This window comes from Ahaetulla prasina, chromosome 3 (assembly GCF_028640845.1).
Source record: "Ahaetulla prasina isolate Xishuangbanna chromosome 3, ASM2864084v1, whole genome shotgun sequence".
In the NCBI taxonomy this organism is placed as follows: domain Eukaryota; kingdom Metazoa; phylum Chordata; class Lepidosauria; order Squamata; family Colubridae; genus Ahaetulla; species Ahaetulla prasina.
In genome coordinates this window covers 206,659,326-206,671,398 of record NC_080541.1, presented here as the reverse complement: position 1 = coordinate 206,671,398, position 12,073 = coordinate 206,659,326, and the positions used below count along the sequence as shown (strand labels likewise).

Genomic DNA, 12,073 nt, shown 5'->3' with positions numbered 1-12,073 from the left:
TGTTATTTTCTTCTTAGAGGTTCCACACCAGCAATTGTAATCAGCATTTCCTTAGCTTTCACTTTCAAAACACAAAACGCCATCTTTCTTCATCTCCACTCTTCAAATAACTTCTCTGTCAGGGAGTTAAAATCATCTTACAAACAAATGCCAGCCCTCCTGCTTTCGATTCTTTCCGTGTTGACAATTTATCAGTAATCCTCTTCAGTCACGGAGATGGACGCCATGCTTTTGCTTGTTTTCCTCACCAAAAAAGGTAGGAGCGTCTTATAGTCCGGAGCGTCTTATACTCCGAAAAATACGGTAGTCCTATACAGTACCTACATGATGAATTAGACAAAACCGTGGCTGAAGTGCATCCAGCTGCACACTAATTTGTTGCATGCTAACTGGCACAATCTGACATTGCCATTTTAGTCAGGATGGAATAAACAAAACAAAACAAAACAAAAAACAAAACCCAACCCCTTATTCCTCTGTGTTCAATAAGTTGTTGGCTGGTCTTCCTGTCTTTTCAACAGAGGCATTCCAGCACAACAACGGTAGTCTATGTCTAAGCTGGCACAATTGGCAGCTGGGTTTATTAATTACAGGCTCCCGGTTTTGGTGGCCATGGAGTCTGGATTGGAAGATTTATATTAGACCAAATTGGATTACTTAATATTGAAAGCAGGAACTTTGTACTAGCCTCATGCTTTGTCTATTCAACAACTGGGCTGGCAATATAACATCATGGATGTTTCCATGACTACAGATCCGGACCGTGAGGTGCTTAGATCCAGCCTGTAAGACCACCCTGGAAACAATGAAGGACCGCCCCATGGTGCCTCTGCCAGCAAAAACGGGCTCCTGAGTTCCGTTTTTGGCTGTGACGGTCTCCTGCAACCCTCTGCCAGCAAAAGCAGAGCTCGGGAGGGCTGCACACGGCGCTTGGGCCTCCACAGGCACCCCCAACATGAGTGACAATGAGCTGGCCACACCCACCCCAGCCATGCCCCCTCAAAGTCAAACACAAAGTCAAACACAACCCTAATGTTGTGACTCCAGCCCCTGAACCTGGCCCCATGCCCGAAAGTGACTCCGAGAGTGAGGGGGAAGGGCCGGTAAGGCTTACCTCGGGAGCACTGATTCCTTTGGCCCAGCTCTAGGAGCCAGAACCAGACCAGTCGGAGGACGTAATGAGGCCGTCATCCCCTGATTCCTCCCTTCCTCAGGCTATGCCTTCAGACTCAGCTGACAATAATAATAATCAAGCTTGGATTGATTCGCGCTTCAGAAGATTAGAAAGGTGGTGTCATCAAAGGGAAGGGTGGGGCAGGAGCCCCACCCCACAGGATATATAAGGAGCTTTGGGACTGCTCTCATTCCATGGGAAGCAAAAATTAGCTGAATCGTTTCAAAGAGAGCTGAAAGTCTTACTTTGTGAGTCATTTGTTTGAACTTTGGCAGGCGATTTCTCTGCCAGGACTGATAGGAGCCGTGAATCCACTGGCTGAAGGCCAGCTTGTTAATCCGAAGTGGGGAAGGAGACAGAACACCTAATGCAGCCCTCAATGAAATCGAGTTTGACACCCCTGGACTATGATGTCACAAAATATATGCATTGCGGCATACCAGCTTAGACAGTGGAAAGGCTTTGGGGATGTATCTCCTCCCCCTTCCCCCCAAAAAACCCACCCCTAAAAGCTGGAAGTTGTGGCAACTCAGTGAATATCACCTTCCTTCTCACTCTTAAGCTGAGTCAATATAGCCCAGTGGAACCCAAGGAGTTTACGGCGTTCTTTCGTAGGCTGAATTCAGCATTTCAGACAGATGCACTGGTGCGCCTTACAGGGAGCCAAGTTCATGCAAAAATTGGTGGCATTATATTTTGCATCCATGCAAACTTTTCCTGGAGTTACAAAGATCACACTCTGTTCTTACTACATCGTACAATATGAAAAAAAAGTTGTGTGATGATTTCACTCGGTTGTCCATTAAAATTAATTTTCCTGCGCAGGAAAATGAGCAACTAAGTTGTCAAAATAATAACTTGTGAAGCATCAAGGAGGCTTCACAACTGAGCCCCAGATCATCACCCCTGAAAACTCAATTCCAAGGAATCAAAAGTTATCAGATTTTTTTTTAATATAGTAGAAAGGGGAAAACATAATCTGACCAAGAAACAATCATATACATTCTATTTAGCTTTAATTATGTTAAGCTCTAAAATACTATTACATTTTATTTTTTGTCTGGTTTTGGTAATGCAGCTCTGCAAATCTGCATTCCTCCTGTACTGTATATAAATGACAGTAATAGAATATATGCAAAGTTACATGTGGCAGGTTACAATGAGAGAAAGTGCTGTACACATAGTCCTTGACATAACATCTGTTTATTTATTTATTTATTTATTTATTTTTCGCATTTTTATACCGCCCTATCTCCCTAGAGACTCAGGGCGGTGTACAGCCAGAAATAAAACATACATATAAATACAGGATAAAACAACAATTAAAAAACTTATTAAATAAGGCCAAATATTTAAAATAGAAATACAAATAATAAAACCCCATTTAAAACCAAATTCAAAATTTAAAAATTCTAGTCCAGTCCTGCGCAAATAAATAGATGTGTCTTAAGCTCGCGGCGGAAGGTTCGAAGGTCAGGAAGTTGGCAAAGTCCTGGGGGAAGTTCGTTCCAGAGGGTGGGAGCCCCCACAGAAAAGGCCCTTCCCCTGGGTGTCACCAACCGGCACTGCCTGGCTGACGGCACCCTGAGGAGTCCCTCCCTGTGAGAGCACACAGGTCGGTGAGAGGCAATCGATGGCAGCAGACGGTCCCGTAAGTAACCCGGCCCAAGGCCATGGAGCACTTTGAAGATAATTACCAAAACCTTGAAGCGCACCCGGAAGGCCACAGGTAGCCAGTGCAGTCTGCGCAGGAGAGGTGTCACATGGGAGCCACGAGGGGCTCCCTCTATCACCCGCGCAGCCGCATTCTGAACTAACTGGAGTCTCCGGATGCTCCTCAAGGGGAGCCCCATGTAGAGAGCATTGCAGTAATCCAGACGAGTTGTCACGAGAGCGTGAGTGACCGTGCATAGGGCATCCCGGTCTAGAAAGGGGCGCAACTGGCGAATCAGGTGAACCTGGTAAAAAGCTCTCCTGGAGAGTTTAATGATGATTCAAAGTTATGGTCGTTTCAGAAAAAGTTATTGATGACCTGGTTCCCACCCTTATGAGCATTGCACCATCCCCAAAGTCACCTGATTGAAATTTGAATGCTTGGCAGCTGGCATGCATTTATGACAGTTGTGGTGTCTTGGGGTCATGGGATCGCCATGAGCCTCAGTGGCGCAGTGGTTAGGGTGCAGTACTGCAGGCTACTTCTGCTGACTGCCGGCTGCCTGCAATTTGGCAGTTCAATTCTCACCAGGCTCAAGGTTGACTCAGCCTTCCATCCTTCCGAGGTGGGTAAAATGAGGACCCAGATTGTTGGGGGCAATATGCTGACTCTGTAAACTGCTTAGAGTGGACTGTAAAAGCACTGTAAAGCGGTATATAAGTCTAAGTGCTATTGCTATTTGCAGCCTTCTGGCAAGCAAAGTCAATGCAGAAGCCAGATTCACTTAGCAACCGTGTTACTAACTTAACAACTGCATCGATTCACTTAGCAACTGTGGCAAGAAAGGTCATAAAAAGGGGTGTATGGAAAACTCAGCAACTGTGTTTCTTAGCAACAGAAATGTTGGGGCTCAGTTGTGGTCATAGCTTGAGAACTACCTGTACTTTAGCCTAATGGACCATGGGAGAGTCTAGGGGTGGCTATCCTACATCTCTTCCTCCATGGTGCAGCTCCAGACTCGATTGTCTCTTGTCTCGTACCCATCCTTGGAATGCAGTCCCTCACTCCCTTCCTTCCTTCCTTCCTTCCTTCTTTCCTTCCTTCCTTCCTCCCTCCCTCCCTCCCTCCCTCCCTCTCTCCCTCCCTCTCTCCCTTGGAAACTGTTGTGTTACTGTTGTTCATCACAAGAATAAATGAAACAAATCCATCGGTCCACTACAAGAATATAACCATTGAGGTCCTGGATTCATGGCTTGAATCCTTTTGAAAGTGTAGATACTAGAGATCGAAGCAATACCATGCACAATCAAAGTAGGCTAAGCTGCCAAACCATGGCAACCTCCATTTAATCCGCAATCCAAAGTGTGTGTGTGTGAGAGAGACCAATCACCCCTTGGCTAAATTGTAAAATGGATTATTTGCAGCTGTTTATAGATCTTTCATGTCTAAATTGCTACGATCTTGAGCATGTTTTGCCACAAGCCAGAAAATCAATGAAAACAGGACAAGCATGAGTCTGTGTCACACCTGAGTTTAAAAAATAGGATTGATATAAAATACAAATGTATTTGGGCTTTTCGGTATGACTTTTCGCAAGGATTTGATCTTTGATTTTCCAACCTTTTTTATCGCGATTGTTAAAGCGAGTCATTGAATTTTTAAGCATTAAGCAAATCCAGTCTCCCTCCTCCATTGATTTTACTTTTCAGAAGCCAATTGGAAAGGTTGCAAATGGCTATCACAACTGATATTTGGATTATGTGAATGTGGGACACTGCAGTGATCATAAGTGCAAGAACTGGTTGCAAGTCACTCTTTTCAGTGCTGTTGTAACATCAAAATTAATTGTTGTAAGTCAAGCACTATCTGTATATATTTTAATACAGCTATCATGGTAAGTTATACTTTGTTTTAACTACTGTTCATTGAATAGGCCACAGTGTCTGCATCCTATGGTGATCTAAAGTCAAAAAAGCAACCTTATGGCTCAGTGTGATGTATGAAGCCAGCCAGTGTCTCTTAATTTGGTTCTTTCGAGAGGTGCTATTCAGCAGGTCTGACCAGTTCCGGAGAACCGGTAGCAGAAATTTTGAGTAGTTTGGAGAACAGGTAAATACCACCTCTGACTGGCCCTGCTCCATCTATTCTCTGCCTCCCAAGTCCCAGCTGATCAGGAGGAAATGGGGATTTTGCAGTAAGCTTCCCCTGCCACACCCATCAAGTCACACTCAGAACTGGTAGTCAATTTTTTTGAATCCCACCACTGGTTCTTTCTATGGAACCATAAGGGACACAGTGGCTCAGTGGCTAAGACACTGAGCTTGTCGATCAGAAAGGTCAGCATTTCAGTGGTTCGAATCCCTAGTGCCGCGTAATGGGGTGAGCTCCCATTACTTGTCCCAGCTTCTGCCAACCTAGCAGTTTGAAAGCATGTAAAAAATGCAAGTGGAAAAATAGGGACCACTGACCACCTTTGGTGGGAAGGTAACAGTGTTCCGTGCGCTTTTTGCATTTAGTCATGCTGGCCACATGACCACGGAGACATCTTCTGACAAGGCTGGCTCTTTGGCTTTGAAATAGAGATGAGGACCGTCCCCTAGAGTCAGGAACGACTAGCACATATGTGCGAGGGGAACGTTTACCTTTACCTTTATGGAACCATAAGGATGGAAAACATATAGATCTCTTAGGGGTTCTAGCCCTCCAGCCAGTCACATTAGGCTCTTTTAACGCTGTCGTATGAGTAATGTAATTGGAAATATATAAGATCTAAGAGATATTTTTTTAAAAAATGGCATGGATGCATTATATTATCAGGGTCTGGTTAGATAGATTCTTCTTCTGCTGCCCAGTTGAAAGAAACTTATACATGGAACTGAGCAAATGGTAAGCTTCATTGCACATACCCGTTCTTTTGTTTGGCTGCTATGTATCTGCCAAAAGTTTTATTCAGCTGAGTATTTCAGACATCTAAAGGCATATATTGCCCTCATTTTTAAAAATCTACATTTTGCATGAAAAATAGTTTTTCTAGATTTTTCATTTTTCAGTAGAAAATTCTTTAAATGTTCCTCTAGTTTGCAAAAGATAAAGCTTTTTATAAATACTCAGTTTGAAAAATCTAATCTGAATTCTAATAACATTTTTAAAAATACAATGTATTTGGGCTTTTCGGTATGACTTCTCGCAAGGATTTGATCTTTGATTTTCCAACCTTTTTTATCGCGATTGTTAAAGCGAGTCATTGAATTTTTAAGCATTAAGCAAATCCAGTCTCCCTCCTCCATTGATTTTACTTTTCAGAAGCCAATTGGAAAGGTTGCAAATGGCTATCACAACTGATATTTGGATTATGTGAATGTGGGACATTGCAGTGATCATAAGTGCAAGAACTGGTTGCAAGTCACTCTTTTCAGTGCTGTTGTAACATCAAAATTAATTGTTGTAAGTCAAGCACTATCTGTATATATTTTAATACAGCTATCATGGTAAGTTATACTTTGTTTTAACTACTGTTCATTGAATAGGCCACAGTGTCTGCATCCTATGGTGATCTAAAGTCAAAAAAGCAACCTTATGATCCAGTGTGATGTATGAAGTCAGCCAGGGTCTCTTAATTTGGTTCTTTCGAGAGGTGCTATTCAGCAGGTTCTGACCAGTTCTGGAGAACCGGTAGCAGAAATTTTGAGTAGTTCGGAGAACAGGTAAATACCACCTCTGACTGGCCCTGCTCCATCTATTCTCTGCCTCCCAAGTCCCAGCTGATCAGGAAGAAATGGGGATTTTGCAGTAAGCTTCCCCTGCCACGCCCATCAAGTCACACTCAGAACTGGTAGTAAATTTTTTTGAATCCCACCACTGGTTCTTTCTATGGAACCATAAGGGACACAGTGGCTCAGTGGCTAAGACGCTGAGCTTGTCGATCAGAAAGGTCAGCATTTCAGTGGTTCGAATCCCTAGTGCGGCGTAACAGGGTGAGCTCCCATTACTTGTCCCAGCTTCTGCCAACCTAGCAGTTTGAAAGCATGTAAAAAATGCAAGTGGAAAAATAGGGACCACCGACCACCTTTGGTGGGAAGGTAACAGTGTTCCATGTGCTTTTTGCATTTAGTCATGCTGGCCACATGACCACGGAGACATCTTCTGACAGCGCTGGCTCTTTGGCTTTGAAATAGAGATGAGGACCGTCCCCTAGAGTCAGGAACGACTAGCACATATGTGCAAGGGGAACGTTTACCTTTACCTTTATGGAACCATAAGGATGGAAAACGTATAGATCTCTTAGGGGTTCTAGCCCTCCAGCCAGTCACATTAGGCTCTTTTAACGCTGTCGTATGAGTAATGTAATTGGAAATATATAAGATCTAAGAGATATTTTTTTAAAAAATGGCATGGATGCATTATATTATCAGGGTCTGGTTAGATAGATTCTTCTTCTGCTGCCCAGTTGAAAGAAACTTATATATGGAACTGAGCAAATGGTAAGCTTCATTGCACATACCCGTTCTTTTGTTTGGCTGCTATGTATCTGCCAAAAGTTTTATTCAGCTGAGTATTTCAGACATCTAAAGGCATATATTGCCCTCATTTTTAAAAATCTACATTTTGCATGAAAAATAGTTTTTCTAGATTTTTCATTTTTCAGTAGAAAATTCTTTAAATGTTCCTCTAGTTTGCAAAAGATAAAGCTTTTTATAAATACTCAGTTTGAAAAATATAATCTGAATTCTAATAACATTTTTAAAAATACAATAGAAACACAATAGATAATATAGATAACTTTGTTACAAAGGGTCATATCTGAAAAGACGTTCTGATCAGCGGGGTTTTTTTTTAAAATGGGCAAAAACAAAATTAGCTGTATTGATCTGCAAGAAAAAAACCCCTCAACTTCTATAGTAGAACAATAAGTTGAAAATCCCTAGGGATTGAGGCAGCTGTAAAATTTAATGAAGAAAACAAAGGAGTTGCTAAGTGACAGTGTTTTATTCTTGTGTTCTTCTGAATAATACTCCTTCATTAGGGAATACCCTTAAAAATAGTAGGTAGTTTAAAAATAAATGTAAACTTTAATGTAACCCTATTTGAGATTTTTATCCATTTTATTTATTAGCTTTATATACCATCTTTCCAAGTGGGGGGGGGTGGGTTCAAAACCTGTCGCTACCAGTTCGCTCATAGGCATGTGTGTTTTCGCACGCTAACGTGATGCTTCTGCGCAGAAGTGTCCGGGTGGATGGGTGGAGCCTTCTGCTGCCGCTGTTACCGGTTTGCCCGACCCGGGTCGAACTGGTAGCAACCCTTTTTTTTTTATTTTTTTTATTGGCCAAGTGTGATTGGACACACAAGGAATTTGTCTTGGTGCATATGCTCTCAGTGATATCTTTCCTTTGGGAGTTCAAGGTTGCATCTCCTTTCTCTTAATCTACTTCCCACAAGTACAACTTGGTAATGTAGGTTGGGCTAAGAGCAAATAGCAAAACTCAGTACAGGTAGTCCTCGAGTTACGACCACAATTGAGCCCAAAATGTATGTTGCTAAGTGGATGATTTGTTAAGTGAGTTTGTCCCATTTTTACGACTTTTCGTACAACATTTGTTAAACGAATCACTGCAGGTGTCAAATTAGTAACATCGTTAAGTGAATCTTGCGTCCCCATTGATTTTGCTTGTCAAAAGGTCACAAGAGGTGATCGCGTGATCCTGGGACACTGCAACCGTCATAAATGTGAATCATCTGTCAAGCATCTGAATGTAAATCAGGTGACCAGGGGGATGCTGCAATGGCCATAAGTGTGAAAAATGGTCATAAGTCACTTTCTTCAGTGCCACTTTGCAACTTTGCAACAGTGCAACTTTCTTCAGTTGCAACTTTGAATGGTCACTAAGTGAACTGTTGTAAGTCTAGAACTACTGGTACCTTCGTAAAATGACTGCTGAGAATGAATGGAGAAATTTTGAGATGTGCAAATACTAGTAGAAAGATAATGGGTAGCATGTGGAGTATTACAAGAAAATAGTATGATGCGCATATGTGTAGGGGTGGTATTCACTTACCTTCACTACCCATTTGCAAATGTGAGTGTGCGCACATATGTGCATGCTTCACCTGCACACATCACCTCTGTGCATTCACAGGACCTTCTGCGCATGCGCAGAGTGTCAAAAATGGGACGTGATTATGTCTGGGCCAGAGGTGAAATGCTCCCGGTTCGGACTGGATTGCCTGATCCAGTAGTGATGGCGGTGAGTTGTTGGGAGAACCGGTAGCAAAAATCCCTGCCCCTCCCCCAGCTGAACTGCGCAATCATCAGAGTTGTTTTTTTTTTACTTTAGGCTGAAAAAATGCTTTTAAAAGTAAAAAAAAAGCCTCTGATGATCGTGCTGCTCAGCTGGGATCATCAGAACCTTCAGCCAAAGAGGTTGTAAAAAAAAAAGCTTTTAAAAGGCTCCTCTGGCGATCCCAGCTGAGTTGCCTGACCACCAGAACCTTTTTAAAAGCATTTTTTTTCGGCTGAAGAGGTTGTAAAAAAATGCTTTTAAAAGGTTCTGGCGATCAGGCAACTCAGCTGGGATTGTCAGAACCCTTTAAAAGCTTTCCTTCCTCTGGCAACCTCAGCTGCTGAGTTGCCTGATCATCACAGGCTTTTAAAAACATTCTTTTACAACCTCTTCGGCTGAAGAGGCTTTGCTGGCTGGGGAATTCTGGGAATTCTGGGAGTTGAAATCCGCCAGGCTTCAAGTTGCCAAGGTTGGAGACCCCTGGTTTATAGCTAGGATCTGATTGTGCCCAGACAGACAACAATCAGACGAGCCAGAGAGGAAAAAAAACACACGATTGCCAAAGGGCTGAAGACTGGTACCCAATTAAACAGTGGTCAGTGGCATACCAGGGGTGAGGATGGAAACAGGCTGTCATGGGTGCATTTTCTGAAGAAGCTATCTGGAGGGTCAGCATTGAGTGTCAGTGCACCAATTGGCTGTTTGGCAGCTGGTGCCATGACAAAGGTAGAACAGAGTAGGCTGGTGATGGTGTGGTTGGGCCAGCCTGTATCCTGCAGCTACTGCTTGCTCTCTGATCCACACCAAGTGTGCCATTGCCAGTAATCATAGCAAAGCATGATCAGAAGGCAGCTGATGGTGAAATACTGGATTGGGTGGACGAAATATTCCCAGGCCAGTACAATACCCTGGGTACAAGTGGGGGTACATTTCTTTTCATTCTCTGGCTCTTACTCGGAGAGTGCCCGGTGGGCCTTCTCCTCTGAGAAGGCTGACCTGCTGCCTTATGCATGCAATCGATGTCTGTGTATAATGTAACCTTTTCCTAAAGCGCTATCGCTAATGCCTTCTTGTTAACCCAAGATTGCTCAGCTTCTGCAGTGGTATGTCTAGTCTTAAAAGCGACCCTTCTTTTTCCAGAAGAACCGACTCCTTCACATAAAATCATCAGCCCACCCACTGGAGTTACTTACCCTCATGATGATGTCTCGGATTATGGCCTCAAGCCGTACCCCTTCGCTTTGTCTAGCCTTTCGGCAGATCACATGGGCAGATATGGACAGCCAGATAGCATAGGGTCAAAATGCTACTTGGACCCTCTCAAGGCTGCAGGTCCCCCTACTTTGAGCCCTAGGATTGAGATAACACCATCTTATGAACTGATTCACTCAGGGGGGGCCTTCAGCAGCAGAGACGCAGATCTATTGGTAGAGCATCAGTCCAGCTCAGCTACCGCTAGCCCAAGGTTTACCCTGCCGGTCCCTGGCTTTGAGAGCTACCGAGAACCGCTGTGCCTGAGCCCTCCTAGCAGTGGCTCCTCTGCAAGCTTCATTTCAGAGACAAATTTCTCTCCTTATACTTCACCATGCGTTTCACCAAATAATGGCCCTAGTGATGACCTGTGTCCACAGTTTCAAAACACCCATGCTCATTATTCCCCTAGAACCTCGCCAATAATGTCCCCACAAGCAACTGTCGTGGAGGATACCTGCTTGGGGCCACGTTCACCATCACCACGTCCCAACTCAAGGTCGTCATCGCCAGGGGCAAAACGGAGGTACTCTTGCACTGAGCTCTACGGGAGTCAGCACCCACACTCTTCTCCACGGCAATCGAGGACCCCTTCTCCACAGGCCTCTCCCCACGTCTCCCTGAGAGAAGACGGAGCGACAGTCACTTACACCCAGTTGTCCACCTCATCTAGTCTCATGGATGCCATGAACAATCTCACCACTGACCCTTCCTGCGGAGTTCCCACAAAAATATGGAGGACCACTCCGGATCCTTCGCCATTGGTTTCCCACAAAGCCAGTATGCCATGCCATGTGCTTCAACCCATCGAATACATTGGATCCTGTGAGCAGGAGAATCGAAGGAACCCACCGCCAGATTCAATCCTTTTGGTGCCGCCATCTTGGCCGAAACAGCTGATGCCTGCGATACCAATCTGCAGGTAAGTAGCAAGTCTTGCACATTTATTTATGAGCCACAGTGGCTCAGTAGTTAGAGTGCAGTACTGCAGGCTACTTCTGCTGACTGCCAGCTGCCTGTAATTTGGCAGTTCCAATCTCACCAGGCTCAAGGCTGACAGCTTTTCATCCTTCCAAGGTGGGTAAAATGAGGGCCCAAATTGTTGGGGGCAATCTGCTGACTCTGTAAACCACTTAGAGTGGGCACTGTAAAAGCAGTGTATAAGTCTAAGTGCTATTGCTATTTATGGAATTCTATAGAATTTGTCTCACAGATGTGTGTGTATCTGTGAGACAGATTGCATATAATAGAGGAGGATTTATTTTGATGAGGGAAGAACTCTCCTGTTCTTCTTTTTCCTCCTAAGTTTCCCTGGATATTCTTGTTGGAGGTAACAGCAAATGCATGTTCCCCTAGCAAATCAAAGTGCATAATATCTGAGGAGAACAAATCACTGCAGTGTAGAAATCAGCATAATTTGTCCCTCCTTGACAAGGAGGAGGCTAAACATTTTCTACTTTTCATTAAATTCCAAATATCTGATTCATTTATTATTTGCACACAATGATGATTGAATGGCTACTGAAAATGCTCTTCAGGGCCTTGTGAATAGCCAGCAGGGGTTTGAGTCAATCTGTTCATTATCATTGAACCTTCTTGAATTAATTGCCACTGGTTCTTATTTGGTTCCTAGTTAGCGGTCATTAGTAAATTGTAGGCCAAGAATCCATCCCACTGATATTAGTTAAGCAAATCAGTGGTCGATCCAGCCCT

At 43.7% G+C, this 12,073-nt stretch overlaps 1 protein-coding gene across 16 annotated transcripts in view; it reads left to right on the top strand.

Annotated features, from left to right (window-relative positions):
* NFATC2 (nuclear factor of activated T cells 2) overlaps positions 1 to 12,073 on the top strand; it is a 233,824-nt gene that overhangs the window by 37,490 nt on the left and 184,261 nt on the right. For 13 of the 16 annotated variants that reach the window (XM_058175788.1, XM_058175795.1, XM_058175784.1 and 10 more), the window contains exon 2: positions 10,250 to 11,282. In XM_058175788.1, the coding sequence (XP_058031771.1) occupies positions 10,250 to 11,282 (1,033 nt within the window). The remainder of the gene's footprint in view (positions 1 to 10,249; positions 11,283 to 12,073) is intronic. The other 3 variants (XM_058175793.1, XM_058175794.1, XM_058175790.1) reach the window with 2 other exon arrangements.